This window comes from Manihot esculenta, chromosome 15 (genome assembly GCF_001659605.2).
Source record: "Manihot esculenta cultivar AM560-2 chromosome 15, M.esculenta_v8, whole genome shotgun sequence".
Taxonomy (NCBI): Eukaryota; Viridiplantae; Streptophyta; class Magnoliopsida; order Malpighiales; family Euphorbiaceae; genus Manihot; species Manihot esculenta.
Genome location: NC_035175.2, coordinates 486,564 through 507,166, shown reverse-complemented (window position 1 = coordinate 507,166; position 20,603 = coordinate 486,564). Strand labels below are relative to the sequence as shown.

General features: G+C 37.0%; 1 protein-coding gene across 4 annotated transcripts; it reads left to right on the top strand.

The window, feature by feature from the left end:
- Nucleotides 1–13,756: 13,756 nt before the first annotated feature.
- LOC110602440 (ATP-citrate synthase beta chain protein 2) lies at nucleotides 13,757–19,620 on the top strand. 4 transcript variants are annotated; one of them, XM_021739965.2, is made up of 18 exons: nucleotides 13,757–13,973; nucleotides 14,495–14,612; nucleotides 14,727–14,829; nucleotides 15,485–15,550; nucleotides 15,639–15,762; nucleotides 15,900–16,034; nucleotides 16,531–16,591; nucleotides 16,676–16,752; nucleotides 16,895–17,050; nucleotides 17,164–17,292; nucleotides 17,383–17,515; nucleotides 17,608–17,735; nucleotides 17,903–18,008; nucleotides 18,127–18,203; nucleotides 18,308–18,378; nucleotides 18,513–18,797; nucleotides 19,172–19,265; nucleotides 19,383–19,620. In XM_021739965.2, exons 2-17 carry the CDS (start codon nucleotides 14,513–14,515, stop codon nucleotides 19,245–19,247), a joined length of 1,827 nt encoding a protein of 608 aa, XP_021595657.1. In that variant the 5' UTR covers nucleotides 13,757–13,973; nucleotides 14,495–14,512; the 3' UTR covers nucleotides 19,248–19,265; nucleotides 19,383–19,620. The 4 variants fall into 4 exon arrangements, with proteins under 4 accessions (XP_021595657.1, XP_021595660.1, XP_021595658.1 ...); XM_021739968.2 differs by having other exon boundaries at nucleotides 19,366–19,620; XM_021739966.2 differs by having other exon boundaries at nucleotides 13,832–13,855.
- Nucleotides 19,621–20,603: the final 983 nt, after the last annotated feature.

Below are 20,603 nucleotides of genomic sequence, written 5' to 3'. Positions count from 1 at the left end.
CCTCAATGAGCTTGTAAAACTCCTTCACCACTGGTCTCCTCTCTGCCGTGATGTGGGATAGACTGCCTAGTGACTTCCGGCTTAGGGCGTCTGCCACGACATTCGCCTTACCCGGATGATACTGAATCTTGCAATCATAGTCACTCAGCAACTCTACCCATCTCCTCTGTCTCAAATTCAAATCCCTCTGGCTCAAGATGTACTGCAAGCTTTTATGATCTGTGAAGATCTCACATTTTACCCCATAGAGGTAGTGCCTCCACATCTTGAGTGCAAAGATTATTGCTGCCATCTCAAGGTCATGTGTGGGGTAATTCAACTCATGCTTCTTTAGTTGCCTAGAAGCGTAAGCAATCACCCTCTCATTCTGCATAAGCACACAACCCAGTCCCACACGGGACGCATCACAAAAGACTGTAAAGTCCTCTCCACTAGATGGCAGAGCTAAAACTGGTGCTGAAGTCAACCTCTTCTTAAGCTCTTCAAAACTCTCCTCGCACTGGTCGGTCCACAGAAACTTCTGATTCTTCCTGGTTAGTCTGGTCAGAGGAGCTGCTATCTTTGAGAAGTCCTGAACGAACCTCCTGTAGTAACCTGCCAAACCCAAGAAACTCCTGATCTCTGTCACTGAAGTGGGTCGAGGCCAGTTAGCCACAGTTTCTGTCTTCTTGGGGTCTACCTCTATACCATTCTCTGACACTACATGCCCCAAGAACGAAATGCTCCTTAGCCAGAACTCACACTTGGAGAACTTGGCATACAAGCCATGTTCCCTCAAGGTCTGCAAAACCAACCGCAGATGATGGGCATGCTCCTCTGCATTCCTGGAATACACTAAGATATCATCTATGAAGACAATAACAAAGTGATCCAGGTACTGGCTAAACACTCTGTTCATGAGGTCCATGAATGCTGCAGGGGCGTTAGTTAACCCGAACGGCATTACAAGGAACTCAAAATGCCCATATCTGGTCCTGAAAGTCGTCTTTGGCACATCCTCTTCCCTGATCCTCAACTGATGATACCCGGACCTCAGATCTATTTTGGAGAAACAACCCGCTCCTGCTAGCTGGTCGAATAGATCGTCGATCCTTGGCAATGGGTACTTGTTCTTGGTAGTGACTTTGTTCAACTGTCTGTAGTCGATACAAAGTCTAAGGGATCCATCCTTCTTTCTCACAAACAAAACTGGAGCACCCCAGGGTGAGGTACTCGGTCGGATGAAGCCCTTGTCTACCAGCTCCTGCAACTGCTCCTTCAACTCTTTCAATTCTGCTGGTGCCATCCTGTAGGGAGGGATAGAGATCGGTCGGGTTCCAGACATTAGTTCTATCTCGAACTCTATCTCCCTAGCAGGTGGTAAACCTGACAGCTCGTCTGGGAACACATCTAAGAACTCTCTAACCACTGGCACCGAGGCGGGCTCTCTGACCTGACTGCTAAGCTCTCTCACATGAGCCAAATACCCCTGGCATCCCCTCCTGAGCAACCTACGAGCCTGAAGAGCTGATATCAGACCTCTAGGTGTACCCCTCCTGTCTCCTCTGAAGACAACCTCAGACCCATCCTGACCTCTGAACCTGACTACCTTGTCCATGCAGTCCAAGGTAGCACCATGGGTAGATAACCAGTCCATCCCTAGAATGACATCAAAATCTGTCAAATCTAGAACCACCAGGTCGGCGGACAAGCATCTTCCCTCAACAAATACAGGACTACACTGGCAGACTGACTCTGCCACAGATGGATCACACTTGGGTCCACTGACCCAGAGAGGACACTCTAACCCATAAGTCATTAGACCTAACCTCCCCACGGCTCTCGGAGCTATAAAAGAATGAGATGCACCAGGGTCCATCAATGCATAAACATCCGAACAACCTATGACGAGATTACCTGCCACCACGGTGTTGGATGCGTCTGCCTCCTGCTGTGTCATTGTGAAGATCCGTGCTGGGGCTGACGGACCTTCACCTCTGAAACCCGCTGAAGAAGAGGCTGCCCCTCTCCCTCTGCCTCTGCCACTGGCCTGAGTCATGGCTGGAGCTGCTGACTGCGCTACACTGCCTGAAGCTGTCTGCTGGGATTGAGCCATCGGGGCCGCTCTTGGACAGTCTCGAGCTATATGCCCCTCCTGACCACATCTGAAACAGGCGTTCGTCCCAAACCGACATACTCCCTTGTGTGGTCTACCACACCTTGCACAATTTGGAATATCCGCACCAGAGCTTGAGCCACTCCCAAATCCCAGACTAGACTTGACTTTATTCCAGAACTTGTTCTTTTTACCCTTGGGCTTACTCCATCTCTTACTGCCTGAAGCTGTTGCACTCAAGGTAGAGGGATCTAACCTTCCCCCACCCGGAGTTTTAGAACCAGAAGCTTGTGCCACTGTCTGCTTAATTGTCCCCTGAACGATGGCACTAGCCTCCATTCTCCTAGCCATGTCTACTATGGCATGAAAACTCTCTCTATCTGCTGACTGTACCAAGGAGGAATACCTGGAATGGAGCTTCATGATATACCTCCTCGACTTCTTCTGGTCTGTGCTAAGGTCCTGCCCAGCAAATGGCAGCAACTCCATAAACCTGTCAGTATATTCGTCTACACTCATGTCATCAGTTTGCCTCAACTGCTCGAATTCTATCATCTTCAATTCCCTTGAACTATCAGGGAAAGCCCACCCTGCAAATTCATTAGCAAACTCCTCCCAAGTCATGCTGTCCACTCTCGGGTTCACATAATTTTTGAACCACTCCCGTGCCTTCTTGCACTTGAGCGTGAACCCGGCCATTTGAATGGCTCTACTGTCATCAGCCCCAATCTCATCTGTAATTGCCTTGACCCGCTCCAAGTACACGAACGGATCATCACCGGTTTCGAACTGGGGAGCACCCAGCTTCATATAGTCTGTCATCTTGACCTTGCTCCCACTGGCTGAGCTAGATCTAGGAGGTTGAGCAACTGGGGCTGCTGGTTCTGCAGGTGGTGGAGATGGTGCAATATTTTCTGAGGTAGGGTTTTCTGGATTTGGATAGTAGGGTGGAGGTGGATACATTGGGTACTGAGAGTACGGTGGGTAGTATGGTGGGTATGGCATCTGTGTGGGATAAGGGGTGAAACTAGGGTAATCCGATGTACCTCCCATCAAATACCCGGGATGTTGTGAGAAATGTGGGTAGTGAGGTGGCTGTACAAATCCCGAGGCCTGAGTGCCTCCTTGGGACTCTCCCATTCCTTCTTCTGACGTATTGACTCCCAAACTGCCATCCCTCCTCTGTTCTACGTCCATATCATCCCCCATATCCTCTGACGCTCCTCCCTGAACTGTCCCTCTGACTGATCTGCTCCTACCCAGATCCAGAGACCTTCTAGGGTCTCTTGCTGCTCTCTCTCTGTTAGACCTACTAGACATTGCCCTAGGCAATGCTGGAGGACGGGCGCTCATGCCCTCATCCTCAGGTGGTACTCCAGTCAATCTTGCTGATCGACGAGTTCCTCTCATCCTGTTTTCTGAAAAACAGTACACATTAAGCAAGCATTAGCATCATATGGTTCATGTGGGCACACATGAACCCTCATCACATACATCACATATCATAGCATATCATTAATGCACATGCATATTATCATGGCATTTCACATCATCATGCAAGACAGGACTCCACATCCTATCCTAGTGGACATGATCTTTTCCTATTGTGCTTGACCTTCTATAACATCTATGAGCCCGACACTCTAGGTCCGACCATATGAACCTAGGGCTCTGATACCATTCTGTAACGACCCGAAAATCGGACCGCTACCGGCGCTAGGATCCGGGTCGACTTAAGGCCGCCGGGACCCGTAGCAAGCCTGACATAAAACCTGTGAACCTGTATAATCCCATACATGATCAACAACATGCATAAAAATTAAAACTTTTCTTTTCATAAACATCAACCAAACTCAACCTGTGCATAAATATAAACATAACTTTGATCCCTCTGTGGGATCTCATCTGTGCCCTCAAAGGGTAACATAACCTGTGTTGAGCTGGTTTACATAAACATCATCAAAATCTCTAACATCATGTATAAAACGGGATACAACATTCTATGGTCAAGCACACACTAACATCCATAAAACTCATTACATAACTATACTGTACTTTTACATTACAATTTGATCATGTCCATTGCTAGCTATTACATAAACATGACTTCTTTACACTATCCGGACTCCTGCTATATCCTGTACCTGCAAGCCTGGGGGTAAAGGGAGAGGGGTGAGCTAAAAGCCCAGTGAGCTGAACTATTAAAACACTTTAATACTATGCTCTATGAAATGCATCATAACACAAACAATTCACATAAGGGTTGGGTGAACCCGTCACCAATTAGTCCAAGTTAACTCTGTGCCAGGCCTGTAGAATGGGGTCCTGGTCTTTCCTGTCAGAACATACATTACTTACCATTTTCCCAGGGCCTCCTCTGGGCTCCTGGTCTTCAAGTCCCATAACCGTGCTAGACCATAGGATGGGATCCTGGTCTTTCCTTACTCTGTGCCAGGCCTGTAGACTGGGGCCTGGTCTTTCTTACTCTGTGCCAGGCCTGTAGCATGGGGCCTGGTCTTCCTGTCATGGACTAACTGGGTCATCCGACATTCACCCACAACAACAACAATTTATGCAATGCGGCATATTCGTGAAAACTAATGCAATCATCCTATTGCATAATCATGATGCATGAAACATGATAAAGCATTTAATTTAAAAGATTAAGTTTTAGTTCCACTCACCTCTGGCTGACTCTGACAACACCGAAGCAGCTGAACTCACTGCTGGGGTCCTTGGTTCCTCGGGTCCGAACCTACACAGGTGGACTCAAATGAGGGACCAAACATACCTGAACATAACTATAAACTACTCCCCAAAAACCCCTAAAACATCCTGAAAATATCACATAGAGATATGCATGAAATGGCTGAACAGGGCACTTTCGGCGGCACCTTCGGCGGCCGAAAGTCCTGGACAGATCCGAAAGTCAGGCACTTTCGGCGGCACCTTCGACGGCCAAAAGTCCCAGACAGAGACGAAAGTCTCTTTTCGGGGGCAACTTCGGCAGCCGAATGCTGCCTCCACAAAGGGGGTTCGGCGGCCGAAACTCCCTTCGGCGGCCGAACCTGGTTTCTGCCAGAAGGGCAGAAACTTGGTTCACATGAACCCCTTGCCTCCCAAAACTTCAAATCAAGCATATATCTCACCCAAATCATGCATACAAGTTCCTAGGGGTCTCAAACAGTCATATACCCCAACTACAACACTTCAAACATATTCAAACAAGCCACATTGTTCAAAACATCAATATTAACCCATAAACTCAACATATACCCTAACATGCATTTCTACCCATAGATCTTGCATAAAACTTATTTAAAACACATAAGGGGCTTAAGATCGGCTCTTACCTCTTGAAGATCGAGAGGGAGACGACCTAAACTTGGAGATCTACGAAAATGAGCTCCTGAGTTCCCAAAGCTCCAAAACTTGTTTCAAAAGCTTAAATCTTCAAAACCAAGTGAAAACAAGTGAAAATCTTGAAAGATTTAGAGGAAGAACATCAAAAATGGGTGAGAGACGGCGGAGAGCTCACCTTGGCCGAAAATGGGGAAAAGCTCGCCCGTTTTCGGCTAAGGGACCCTTTTATAGTGGCTGGCCAGACCACGTTCGGGGGCCGAATGTGCCTCCGCATGCATGCCATGTTCGGCGGCCGAACATGAGCTTCGGCGGCCGAACCTGGACTTCCCTCACTCATGCTTTCGGGGGCCTAACGTGCCTCCAAAACGCATGCATGTTCGGCGGCCGAACTTGACTTTCGGCGGCCGAACCTGGGTTTTCCTCCAAAGACTTTTCATGCAAAAACTCATTTTATTTCATACTTAAAACCATTAAAAACATGAAAACATTTTACAAAAACATGATTCTACCCTTCTAGAGATCTCCGACATCCGAGATTCCATCGGACGGTAGGAATTCCGATACCGGAGTCTAGCCGGGTATTACAGAACCCTTTCGGGGGCAAGTTTCGGGGGCTGAAAGGCACTCCAGAGACGAAAGTCTCTAACCTTCGGCGGCACCTTCGGCGGCCGAAACTCCCCTCCAGAGCCGAAAGTCCAAAGGCTCGGGGGCAAGCTTAGGCAACCGAAGCCACCTCCTCAGCACATTCGGCGGCCGAACCTTTCTTCGGCGGCCGAAGCTGGGTTCATCAGCAAGGCAGAAGCTTGCTCTGCCTCAAGCCAAAATGCACCAAATCTTTCCAAACTCAAACATCTCAACTCCTCAACATACATATATCCAAGTATATGCTCAAAGGGGTCACATACTACCTATAACTCCAACATAACAACAAAACACAACACATAAACATGCTTTTCTCACAAAAACATCAAAACTCACTCTTTACCCTAATCATGCAACTCTCCCCCAAAACTTCATAAAACTTCCATAAATCATAAGAAAAACTTCAGGATCTTCACTTACCTCTTGAAATCAAGAAGATAAACGATCCTAACGTGGAGATATGGAGCAACTCTCCTTCAAACTCTCCAAACTTCCAAATCTTGGGTTTTTAGCTCAAAACCTTCAAAATAACATTAAAACCAATCAAAACTTTGCAAGATTTGATGAAAACATGAAGAAACTCCAAGAAAGAGATGGTCTCACCTCTGGAAAGTGAAAGAAAAGGCGGATGCTTATCCTTCCACCGCTTGAGGGCCTTTATAGGTGGCTGGCCAGACCACCTTCGGCGGCCTAACGTGAAACCAAAAGCCATGCATGTTCGGCGGCCGAACCTGGCTTTTCTTCCTTGGTGCTTTTCTTTCAAACACTTAGTTCCATTTCACTTTAAAACATGAACACATACTACATTCCTTTAGAAAAATATAAATCTTACCCTTCTAAAAGATTCTGACATCCTGAATTCCACCGGAAAGTAGAATTCTGACGCCAGACTCTAGCCGGGTATTACAGCCTAATTCTGTGGTTTTGATTTTATTTTGCAGAAAAGGGTGTAAAGAGGTAATTTGGTGAAAATGCTCTTAAAACTGCCTAAAAGAGGATAAAGGAGAACAAGTTGTTTGCCCAAGTCAAGTTGCAGCTGAAGTGAAGATAAATAAGGAAAGTATAGTCAGCAGAGTAATTCGAAATTCAAATTTCAAATCTTCAAGAAGTCTTTCCCTTATTAAGGAAGCTAAATCTCAAGAAGATGCACTTGTCTTCCAAAAATTCAAAATTCAAAAGAGAATATTCAAAATTCAAAATTTAAAATTCAGGATTCAAAATTCAAAATTCAAAAGTTATCTCTACAAGGAAACCTAGGGCAACACTTTTAGCTATAAAAGGATCACAAACAAGCAAGAACTCTTCTCTCCCATTTGGATTGCAAGCCGCACGCCTCCTTCTTCTCCAAGCCGCTGGTTCTTCTTTCCTCTTCTCTTTCTTTTATTTTTTTGTTTTGTTTCAGCCATGAGTGGTTGAAACCTCTTTTTCTAGTTGAAAATTAGGTAAAACTTTAGTTGTTTTATGGATTGGGAGATCTGAACATACATTGTTTATCTTTTGTTTATCAATATTTATGCAATTTCATGCTTAATTCTATTGTTGTTTTGTTGTTTAGATCAATAGGGCTCATTGATTCTTGATTGCAAAGTAATAATTTGTTAGTTTGGATAGTTTTAAGTCCGTAATTGCTTTAATTATTCAAACATAAGTAACTCTTAGTGTAAAAACTAAGGAAATTACATGATCTAGCAATATCACCATACGTTTGGATAGCTAGAATTAGGTCTCTTTATTTCTTAATGCAATTGACAATTGTTAGATGCCAAAGACGCAGGGACGTTCCTTGGCAACTTGTTGATTAGTGATTAGCTAGAGGACGTTCCCTGATTAATTTATGCTTAAGGAGGGATATGGTGGTGAGAAGCATCTTCCCCCTCCATAACTAATTTATTGAATCAAATAAAGGAATCTTTGTGTCAATGATCAATCCCAACAACTGAAGTGGATCCAATTCTTCAACTAGACCTTTTCTCATTATTGAATTTCTTTACTTTAATTATTTGCTTTACTTTGTTGCTTTCAGTATTAGTTTAATTCATCAATCTCAAAATCCCCCCTTTATTTTACTTTCAGTTTATTTACTTGGTCTTGATAAGGAAAATATGTGAGTATCAATTCCTTGTGGATTCGATCCTTTTGCCACTATCTACAGTTGTAAAATTGTTGATAACCAAAAAGGTTATTTTTGACCGGTTTCGACAACCGCAAAGTCAGCCATTGAGACAGAGCAGAAATCAAAATAGCATAATCAACTTCAAATTGCTGAGAAGCTGCAGCCATGGTGGAAATTAAATTCCTCATCTCTCGAGGTGATTTATCCTCAATTGACCCTCCACAGGCTGCATCAATAAATTTTCTCTCTGAGGGCAGCAGACCTCCATAGAAGTATTCAATGAGGGATTGGTCAGAAATATCATGCTGTGGGCAGCTTGTGCACAACCTTTTGAACCTTTCCCAGTATTTGTACAAGCCTTCAGAGTGTTTTTGCCTTATACCACTTATTTCTCGGCGGATGCCCATGGCTTTTGAGGTTGGAAAGAATTTTCTCAAGAATACTCTCACCATACCAGCCCATGATGTGATAGATCCGGGTGGCAAGTAGAATAGCCATTCCTTGGCATAGTCGTCAAGGGAAAAAGGGAAGGCTCTAAGTTTGACATGTTCTTCAGAAATCCCTTGAGGTCTCATGGTTGAGCACACAATGTGGAATTCCTTTAAATGCTTGTGAGGATCTTCATTTTCTAGGCCTCTAAATTTGGGAAGGAGATGGATCAGGCCTGTCTTCAATTCGAAAGGTGCTATCAATGGGGGATATGCAATGCACAAGGGCGCTTGGTCTCCTGCTGGTTCAGCTAGCTCTTGGAGTGTTCTCTCCCGTGGCTGTGGTGCTTGGACAGGCAGGTTTCCAGCTTGAATTTCAGCTTCTTCATGTGCAATAGGGGGTTCTGCCATTGCTGGATTTTCTGCAGCAACCTGGAATTCTGTTTCTGGTGCAAATTCAGCAGTGGTAGGTGCGGCAGTGGGTGAATCTGCTGGTGCATAAAATTCTGCAGCAGGGGCAGTAGCAGATCTATTAGATGGTGTTGTTGATGAAGATGGTTTTGAGGCTTGGTTCCTCAAGTTTGCTTGCTTCCTTAAGCTCTTGGCAGTGCGTTCTATCTCCGGATCGTAAAGAAGAGTGTCTTTACGGCCAGACCTGGTCATAAAGGGAAAAATACGTTAGTTTAAATCAAATCCCTGGCAACGACGCCAATTTTTTATAGCGGTTGTCGAAGCCGTAAAAAATAAACCTATTAAACAATCAACAATTAACTTGTTATTTAATTCCTTCCAGCGCCTACATTGACACGAATCTGGATGTGTGTGATCTGCTGTTTCATCAATTTATTAAGTTAACTGAACTAGATCCTTTCCTATTGGGTTCCAGCCTTATTCGATCAGGCAGGTTGGCGTGAGGTTTAGGTCATGTTCATGAGAGTGGACTGATGTGTTGGACTGTCATAAGATTCAGGCCTAACCTTTTTCCATAGGCCCAACAGTAGCCTGAGTGTCTGGGATCCATCGATTATCGAAAGAGATAACTCAATAATTACAAACCTTATTGTATAAGCAGGATTCGACGAAGAGTAATAAAGATATCGAGATTAAGTGAAGTTGGTATCAGGGTTGTTCAATTCCAGTTCTGGTACGATTCTTGTTAAAAATCAAAATCAGAATCGGAAGCAAATCGGCAAGTTTTTTTATTTTTAGGAATCATATTTGAAATTAAATTTCAGTGAGATTCTAAGTAATTTCAATATGTTTTTATTTTGGTTTTTTAAACTTTAATTTTAATTTTAGTTTAAATCTTAATTTTTATAAATAAAATTATAATATTATTACATTTATTTTAAAATAATAAATAATTAATATCGAAATAATAATAAAAATATTAATAGTTAAATAATAATAATAATAATAATTAATATATATTCTATATAATTTTAAGAAAAAATATTATATTATTTTATATATAATTATTAATTATATGTTTTTAGTATAAAAATACATATATAATTAATATATAAAAATATGTTATATTATTAACATGTGATTCGCTGCTATAATATAATTAAAAACTATAAAATAATTAATATATTTATAGTTGAAATAATAAATATATATATATATATAATTTATTTAGAGAGAATAAATTATGATTAATTAATTAAATTATATAATTATTTTATAATATTCTTATTAACTATTTAATAGTTAAAAAAAATAATATTTAAATTATATAAATAATTTAATTTATAAAAATAATTAGATAATATTAAATATAAAAATAATTAAAAATAGTATATATACACAAGAAATTATATTTTTATTAATTTTGAAATAACTCTTAAATAACTATTTTATTTATACCTTTACTTATTTACATTTTTTATTATATATTATGTAATAATTTATAAAATTAAAATTTAGATTCATTAAATAAAATTTTATAATTTTAATAATATAAATTATAAAATCATATTAAAAATATATAAGATATAAAATGTATTACTAACATTATATAATATAATCATAATATCACTAAAATCATTTAAAAAATATATATAATATCGATTTTTTGGTATGATTCGAGTTTGAAATAGTTTTTATTTAATTTCAGTATAATTTTAAAAAATTATACTAAATAACTAAACAAATTTAATTTGATTTTTGTAATATTAATTTTTTTAATTTTGATACAATTCGATACAATTTTTTATTTGATTTAAAACTTTAATAATTATATATAATCCTAATTGTTATAGTATGTAAAAGTTGGTAAGTGATATTATTTTATTTCAAATAATTTATATATATATATATAAAGAAAACATTTTTAATTGCTTAACTTTTTTTTTTCTCAAAAAAATCATGGTAATCTTTTGAAAAAGAAAAGAAAAACGTTATACCAATTTAATTTAATTGCAACGGTCAACAAAGGGTTAGGTACGGCGCAACAATGAACGACCCTTCATGTATAGCTGTTGCTACCCAAAATACCCTTACACTCCAAGAAAACCACTAAATGGGACAATGGGTCCTCCACGATCCACTCTTTTTTCTCGAATTCAAAATGGGCATTTTACAAAACATCTATGGTTCCGTATTTTCAGGAATTTATTAAATATTTTTATATTTTGATTCTCTTAAATACCTTTTTTCTCAATCTATTAATTATATTACTTAAAAAAACTATAATATCTTTTATATAAAATGAATATTTTAATTTATTTTTTAAAAATAAATAAATAAATAAAAATTAAGTATAGCAATTTTTCCTCCATAATCCTTTTGTGGCTCGATACTCTTATCTTCTTCTCTTTCTTAAACCTAACTTTTTCTTTTTCATTCCCTATAAAAAACTATCTGCGTCAATTGACTATTCATGAAAAAGAAAATATTGTTGTCCTTATTAAGAGTTTCAGAGATATTGTTGTCCTTATTAAGAGTTTTGAAAAACTATCTGTATGGTGGGATGTTTCTCATATACAATTCAATCAATTTTCAGAATATGCAGATCTTTTGGACAGATTTATGACATCCTTTAGGTATCTATTACGGAATTAGAAGCAAAAAGATATCTGTTTCGATTTTTTAATAATGTTGATTTTAAAAATATAGTGAATGGGGCCCTTGGATATACAATCGATTCCTGCTTATTTGGAAGAAGATATAATGTAATAAAAATCCTTTCCATATCCCTCTAACTCATTCTGATTTTTGGGTTTTGATAGGCAATAATGAAGCGGTTTATCCCGTCAAAGGTCGGGATAGCCGAAAACAATGTGATTGTTCTATGTTGAAACTGCCGAGGACTCGGCAATTCTCGGACAGTTAATGCATTGAATGATTTGGTTACTAATTACAAGCCGGACATTTTATTTTGATGGAAATAAAAACTCTTAGTTTTCGTATGAAATTTTTTCGTAATTTTTTACATTTTAATGACTGCTTCTCAATCAATAGACAAGAATTGGGAGGAGACCTTTTGTTAATATGAAAGAGTCAGGTGTCTTCTGTGATTCATTTTTCTTCAAATTTTACTGATTCGGTTGTTTTGAAAGGTAATATTAAATGGAAGTTTACTGGTTATTATGGGTTTCCGGAATCGCAAAGACAATATCAGTTTTGGAACCTTATTCGAGTTTTATATGTAGAAGTTCTCTTCCATGGTTTTGTTCGGAAGACTTTAATGATTTATACTCGAGAAATGAGAAAGAAAGAGAAGCATATTTGCCAAATTATTTTATACACAGATTTAGACAGATATTTAGAGAAGTATTTTTGTCAAATTATTATGCAAGTGTTTGATTTTAAATGATTGTAAATTTTTATTAGACTCTAAAACTGATATTTCTGTTAGATGAGTTCGTCGTAATGTTATTCTAACTGTTCATACTTTGGTTAGAGAATCTATTAGGTATAATTGTTCCTTTAATTGCTATGATATATCTATTTATTTAATGAAATTTTATTAATACAAGGTTTGTTTTTTTTAAAAAAAGTAAATGAATAATGAGTAGTAATTTATTTAAGATTTAACTAAGGTAGTGTGTTGTAAATTGTAATACACTAAAATATTATTGTAATGAGAAAAACTAAAAGTGTATAATGAAAGTAAAACTTGATAATATTTTTATATATCTTTGGAAATACATAAACAAATTTGTTAATAATCAGAATATTCATAAGTGTTCGTTAAACAACCCTCTCAAAATTCATGGTGTCAATTTAAAATGAAAAATCATTTTATTAGTCTATTTCATATGAACAAAAATTTTATTTTAATGCTCAGTTAGAAGCTATAGAATCGTCCAATCAATAATTTATAAATCGTTAAAATATTAATAACAATAATAAACTTTATTACAAAATACAATAGATCTTCATAAGTATAGTTCACTAAACTTAGAGACACAGAGCTATTCAAGGCAGTGTGTGTATAATATAAATATATTACATTTTTTTTTTTTGGATTTTTAATAAATAAGATAAGTTTTAATGCAAACAAGGGCTGATGGCAACTGCTCATGAGCCGGTTAGTATAACCAAACGATTGCCTAAAAATTTATGAAAAGAAAGATACGGCATTCCCATCCCTGCCGTTGGTCCCTGCTGTTATTCAATGAGATGTCATTTTATTTATTTTATATATTATTATTCAATTAATAATTAATTCAAAATTTTATATTGAGAATAATTTCAAGTAATTCAATTAAAACTTTTCATACCGAGATTATTACAAATTTAATTTCATATGAAAATGAATTTACTATTATTTAATTAAATATTTATATTAATATTGTATATTCATTACACACTAATTTTATTGAATTCTCATTAGATATCAAAATTATATTAGATATATTTATTTTTTAGTATCGAGACTAGTTAATATTTTTTTACTTTGTCAGTAAAATTAAAATTTTAATTAAAAAACACAATAAATTTAATTTAAATAATAAATAAAAGGAAAACGTTAGAAAAAGGAGGACTTAAAGTTGAGACCCAACCTCCAGATCTACCACCTAACTAACTACTCCCCACCCCCAACCACACCGGTCCCAACTCTCAACTCTTGCTCTCTCTCTCTCTCTCTCTCTCTCTAAATTTTGACTCCAAGGATAATCCGCAAACACTACGTTATGCATAAATTCCTCTGAGTGGGCTAACTACTATGTGCCACGTGAACTGCTGCCCCTCCCTCCTCCAGTGGTAGCTGCAATTTTCTTCTACGCTTCTCCCCTATATATTCCCCTTCCCTCTCATATCTCGATTCCTAAATTGTTTTTGCAAGGCTTAATTAAGGGAGAGTCTCTCCATTACGCCTCGGGTAGATTCAGTTTCCATTTTCCCATTTCTTCCTACACCATTCACCTCTTTAACGACTTCAGTTTCCTTCCCAGATCTGCTTCTTGATTTCTTTCATTGTCTGTTTCTGTTTGTTCAATGTTAACTCTCGATGTTTTCTAGGAATTTGTTGTTGATGCTTTATTTTGGTTTTTAGCGAATGACTCGAGCATATTTAAATCGAGTTTTATCTCAAACGAAAGAGAAAAGTGTGTGCTTCTTTGTTATTCTGAAGATCATGTTAGCTGCATTACGTTTTGATTTGATTTGATTTTGTTCAGTTTGTTTTTCCAAATCGTCAAGATCTGGTACTATGTAGCTTCAAGTTGGGTGTAGTTTGTTGGTTGTGATTTGAGGTGTTAACCATGCATTTTTGTGTTCTACGTCTGATGTTTTTGAGTAGATCTTGTTTTGGTGGGAAAATAGTGAAAGAACTTAAAAAAAAAGGGAAAAAGATAAAACCGTTGTGACTGGGAACTTAAATTTATTCCTGTTTGTTTACAGGTCTCTTGAGCCTACACCATGGCCACTGGACAACTCTTCTCTCGTACTACACAGGCTTTGTTTTACAATTACAAGCAGCTTCCCATCCAGCGCATGCTTGATTTTGATTTCCTTTGCGGTAAGCGAGGGTAGTTGTGATTGCGTCTGAGTTTTAACTCCTTCATGTAGCTTATTATCCTTGTTTGGTTGATGTACAGACTGATGTAATACTTAACTTTTCCTCTTCTTATAGGGAGAGAAACTCCATCTGTGGCTGGAATTATTAACCCTGGTGCAGAGGGATTCCAGAAGCTCTTCTTTGGTCAAGAGGAAATTGCCATCCCTGTACATTCAACGTAAGCTATGCTTGGTTCATTTTGCCATTTATATTGACAACCAAACTGTGCAACATATTCAGGTTTTTGGAAGGTTGACGGGTCATTTTCTCTGGCTTAGTGAAGTTTAGTAGCACATAATCTGTTTAATATTACTTTCCTTTCTGATGACCGTTTACACTCCCATGTCCTGCTTTATCAAAACATGCGCTTCTCATTGACAACACTTAGATTCATATGCTATAATTAGATGATAAATTGCTGAAAATGGATTCTTTAGTGCTTGCCTTTGGAACTTTGATTAGTATGTAACTCAAACATAGATATTGCAAAATTTCATACAATTTCTGAATCTGCATAGAACAGTGCTTGCCTTCAGAACTATGATTAGTATATAACTGAAAAGTAGATATTGCAAAATTCGAGTTATCTTGGTTCCTTGCTTGGTCAAAGGTCAAGTAGTAAACTGAGAAATTCAATGCTAGACTTATATTATTGCACTATGCCAACTATGTGGTAGTAATTAGTAAATATAAGTCATCTGTTATCAGCATCCTTTAAAACTTCATTAGTTGTTAGATTCAGAAGAACCAAACTTTTGGCGTTTAACCTTGAAACTCTTCTAGTATTTTTCTTATATTTAGATTTCTTACACACCTTTTCATATTATTTGCAGTATTGAAGCAGCTTGTGCAGCTCACCCAACGGCTGATGTATTTATTAACTTTGCATCATTTAGAAGGTTAGTTTTCCTTTTCTTATTAATTCTTTTGATATCACGAACATCTATATTAGCATCATATAATCACTATGCATCAATCTATTTGCAGTGCAGCTGCATCATCCATGGCTGCCCTGAAGCAGCCTACCATTCGAGTTGTGGCTATAATAGCTGAGGGAGTTCCTGAGTCTGACACCAAACATTTAATTGCATATGCACGGTCCAACAATAAGGTGAGGCAATGTCATTTGCATTCAACTGTAAATGTGAATTAAAGGATCAAACTGCACATTTTTATTTGACCCTGACAATCTTTAGCTTTGTCTAGTTTAATTGTACATTCTAATTTTAATACCTGATGGTTTTGCAGGTTGTCATTGGCCCAGCTACTGTCGGAGGCATTCAGGCTGGAGCATTCAAGATAGGTGACACTGCTGGAACAATTGAGAACATAATTGCTTGCAAGCTGTACAGGCCCGGATCTGTTGGATTTGTGTCCAAATCTGTATGTACTTGTTACAGTTTGCTTATTTCTCATTGGAATGCATATTATGGAATCTCATATAAACTATACCTTCTGTGGTACAAAAAATGCTGCCTTTTTAACTGTGTTTTTATAGCATCCCAGCAATATGTTAAGATTGCTTCCACATAAAAACTCAGACAAGCAACAAACCAAAATCTCAGCTTGAAGCTGCTATGCAAGGTTATTGGCATGCTGGGCTGCATCTAATTATCTAGAATAGAATTACAAAATCACTTTAGCTCTTTGTTAAAATTGCATTTCTAGTATTTGTGGCTCTAATAGATAGCACATGCTGCATAGTATGGGACCAGATCTAGCTATTTTCAACTTGTAACTTTGATGAGAGGAATTAAATGAGAATGAAATGTTCTCATAGACCTCGCCAAGTGCCTGATGTCTTGCACTATCAACACCTCCTATCTAGCCCATGATTTATTTTAATGGTTCTGAATGTGATGTGCATTTATGCTTGTAGGGTGGTATGTCAAATGAGCTATACAATACAATTGCCCGTGTTACAGATGGTATATATGAAGGTACTCCTGCATACCTGCCTAGATTAAAGTGTGCAATATCTGAGTTCAAGTTAAATTTCAGTATGCGTTTTGGATATTTTTTAGGTATTGCAATTGGAGGAGATGTGTTTCCAGGCTCCACTCTTTCTGATCATGTTTTGCGGTTTAACAATATCCCACAGGTATAGTAGTGGTCCATCCATGGATTTTAACAATAGCTTCTGCTTTTAGTTTCTACTATGACCCACAAAAAAAGGACTTCCAGATGCTTTCTTGCATTTCATATGGTCTTCTTTTCCAAACTGAATTTCTGATATACCTCAGGTTAAGATGATGGTTGTACTTGGGGAACTTGGTGGACGAGACGAGTATTCCCTTGTTGAAGCCCTCAAACAGGGAAAGGTGACCAAACCAGTAGTTGCTTGGGTCAGTGGAACTTGTGCTCGGCTCTTCAAATCAGAAGTGCAATTTGGCCATGCTGTAAGTTATTGCCTGAAATGTCTTGCATCATCCGGAAACTAATCAGCACCCACCATTTCTCATGAAAAAATTTACCATTCATGCTCGGTCTTCCTTGATGCATTTCAAATCAGGGTGCTAAAAGTGGTGGTGAGATGGAGTCTGCTCAAGCAAAAAATCAAGCACTAAAGGATGCTGGAGCTGTAGTTCCCACTTCATATGAAGCTTTTGAGACTGCAATTAAGGAAACATTTCAGAAGCTGGTTAGTGTCTAAAAAAATCCGAAAGGAGTTTGGTTGGAGTTTCCTAAAGCTCCATGAGTTGGCATTCTTAATATTTTCCTATTCTCATAGGTTGAAGAGGGTAAGATTGCACCTGTAAAGGAGATTAAACCTCCTCAAATCCCTGAAGATCTTAACACAGCAATTAAGAGTGGCAAAGTTCGGGCTCCAACTCATATTATTTCCACAATATCTGATGATAGAGGTTCTTTTGCTCGTGTGTTGTTGATTAACGATAAAAGTGGTAATTGTCTTAAATGATGGTTCTGTAAACTAATCTTTTGATCCAATTTGCAGGTGAAGAACCATGCTATGCTGGTGTGCCAATGTCTTCCATTGTTGAACAGGGTTATGGTGTTGGTGATGTCATCTCTCTGTTGTGGTTCAAACGCAGCCTTCCACGATACTGTACTCATTTCATTGAGGTTGGTTTTTCATAACTTCATAGCTATATCGCTATGCTGAGTATTCAAGTTGAATATCAGCCTGTGTCTTTTTTTTTTCGCTCTTTTGCTATTCATGGTTTGGCATGTGTCCAGAAATAATTTAATGTTGTCTAATTGTTTCTTTATTGATTTATAACCTCAAACAGATATGCATCATGCTATGTGCTGACCATGGTCCTTGTGTCTCTGGTGCTCACAACACTATAGTAACAGCAAGAGCTGGAAAGGACCTTGTTTCTAGCCTTGTCTCAGGTAAAGTAGTTGATTGATTTCTTTTAATTGGTTAGTTCTCTCAAACAAGATGCTAATGAAGTGCGCTTATGAGAGCCAATTTTAGAACTTGATATTGAATCGTAGTCTTCTGAAATAGGTTTGCTCACAATTGGTCCCCGCTTTGGTGGTGCTATTGATGATGCTGCGCGATACTTTAAGGATGCTTATGACAGGGTGAGCTGTAATGAATTTACTCTGTTCATTGGTGATAAATGGTTTCTTCTCTGTAAGCTTTCATGCTTGGTGCATCCAAGATTGATTTCCTTCTGCCTTTTCAGGGTTTATCACCCTATGAGTTTGTTGAAGGCATGAAAAAGAAGGGTATTCGTGTCCCTGGAATTGGGCACAGGTATATAGAGCTTTAGACTGTTAATATGTTTTTGGAATTATTATGGCCAGAAACCATAGTATTCAAACTTTTTGTGGTTCTATTAGCTGTCTTTGTAAATCTGATTAATGGGAACTCTTATTGGCTTTGTAAAGGATTAAGAGAGGTGACAACAGGGATAAAAGGGTAGAGCTCTTACAGCTGTTCGCTCGCACACATTTCCCTTCTGTAAAGTACATGGAGTATGCCGTTCAAGTTGAAACCTATACTCTATCGAAAGCCAATAACCTGGTGCTCAATGTTGATGGTGCGATTGGGTCTCTTTTCTTGGATCTTCTTGCTGGCAGTGGAATGTTTACCAAACAGGAGATAGATGAGATTGTTGAGATCGGTTACTTGAATGGGCTCTTCGTGTTGGCACGCTCCATTGGTTTGATCGGGTAAGTAGGTTGAACTTAAAAATTTCTTGTTGCATACTTTTGGGTCTTGTTCGGCGGTGCTTATTACGTTACAAGCAGGCTCTTGATATCAACACCTTAACTGTTGGATTTCCAGACCCGTATAGCCTTTTCAATTACAAGGATTTTAAGTTTGAACTGTTTTTCTTTCAAAAAAGGAAAGAAAAAAAAGATTAAACTCCTTATGTTCCAATGGTGGTTTTGAGTCTTAAATGTTTATGACCTGTTTGGAGTAATGTACAGTTTTAGGTATTTTTGGGCATTTAATTGGCTAGGACCAACGCTATCTAGTATCCATATACAGCTGTATGGAAGTTTGTACCCCCCATATATCTAATGCTTAATTTCAATTTTAGGCACACATTCGACCAGAAGAGATTGAAACAGCCTCTGTACCGTCACCCATGGGAGGATGTTCTCTACACCAAGTGAGAGAATTGCAGATGGCAGGTGCAATTCTAACCTATTTTCAATTTTCTACAAGCTTTTCATTTTTCCGAATTTACCAAGTTTGCAATTTGCTGGGATGTATGTTCAGTTGTTAGATTAGTGTTGTTCTTTTGACAGGCTGAGGGGCCATAATTGTAACATGTATCAGAAGAGTTTACAAGCTAAGTTCTGACCATTTTATTCAGAGAAATGTTGCCTTGGAAGTGATTTTTTTTTTTTAAAAAGATGCTTATGTGGAAAAGTTTTACCCACATTGATTCTAGGGTCCGTTTGGTTCGCTAATTTGTGTTACTTTCCACTTGGTTGTAATATTAAAAAAATAAAAATATTAGAAAGGAAGTGATTTTCTTTGCAAGTGGTATAATTTTCTCTTTAATTGAGATAATAACAAAAAGAATCCATCCTTCTATTTTTACGATTGCAACTTTTATGATTTATTAATTAAATATCATAGATTTATACTTGTTTCAATTGTACTTGATAACAATTGTACTTGATATTAGATATTTTAATAGAGACTAATGAAATTATGACGTTATTTGACCGTCATTTTACTACAACATGAAATGAAATTTAAGATATAATTGATTCTAATTTAAACGATTGGTAAATTTTTAAAATTCAAATTACAAGTAATTTTTTTTAAAGATTATAATTTTTTATTATTTTTTAAAAATTAAAATTTGTAATATTAAAAAATAATTTTGAATATTATTATTAATTTTTTAATTTTATCAATGATTTAATATATAAATTTTATTTTAATTTAATCTTAATTTAATCTATTTTTAAATTAAAACTACATTAATTATTACTCTCTATTCCATAATTTTTATCCACTTTTTCCTTTTAAATTTATTTTAAAATTATTATCCACTTTTTTTTAAATTATAATAACATATAAATTAATTATTATAATTCTATTTAATTTTATTTTAGATTATAATAACATATAAATTAATTATTATATTTCTATTATATTTTATTTTCAAAAAATTTCTCTTAATATTTAATAAAGTTTAATGAATTTATCTCTCTCAATATTTAATAAAATTTATTAAATTTAAAATAAATAACTGAAAAATTAATAAAAAATTATATTTATTAATATGTATCGAAAAGCAAAATGGATAAAAATTTATGAGATAAAAGGAGTATTATAATTAAAAAAATTTAACAATATAGTTAAAAGTAAGAAAATATTATTTTAAAAAATATATTAAAAAGATATAATTATTTTATTAGTTTATATTTTTAAACATAAATTATGTAAAATATAATTTTAAATTAATTTTTTATTTAACGTTATGAAATATAATTAATAGACATTATTCATCA

Excerpts from the sequence above, each read along its gene's own strand:
- LOC110602440 (XM_021739965.2), top strand. The coding sequence starts at position 14,513 with ATGGCCACTGGACAACTCTTCTCTCGTACTACACAGGCTTTGTTTTAC. Across the intron at positions 15,551-15,638 it reads AACTTTGCATCATTTAGAAG|TGCAGCTGCATCATCCATGG; the intron begins GTTAGTTTTCCT and ends ATCTATTTGCAG. Across the intron at positions 17,736-17,902 it reads ACTGTACTCATTTCATTGAG|ATATGCATCATGCTATGTGC; the intron begins GTTGGTTTTTCA and ends AACCTCAAACAG.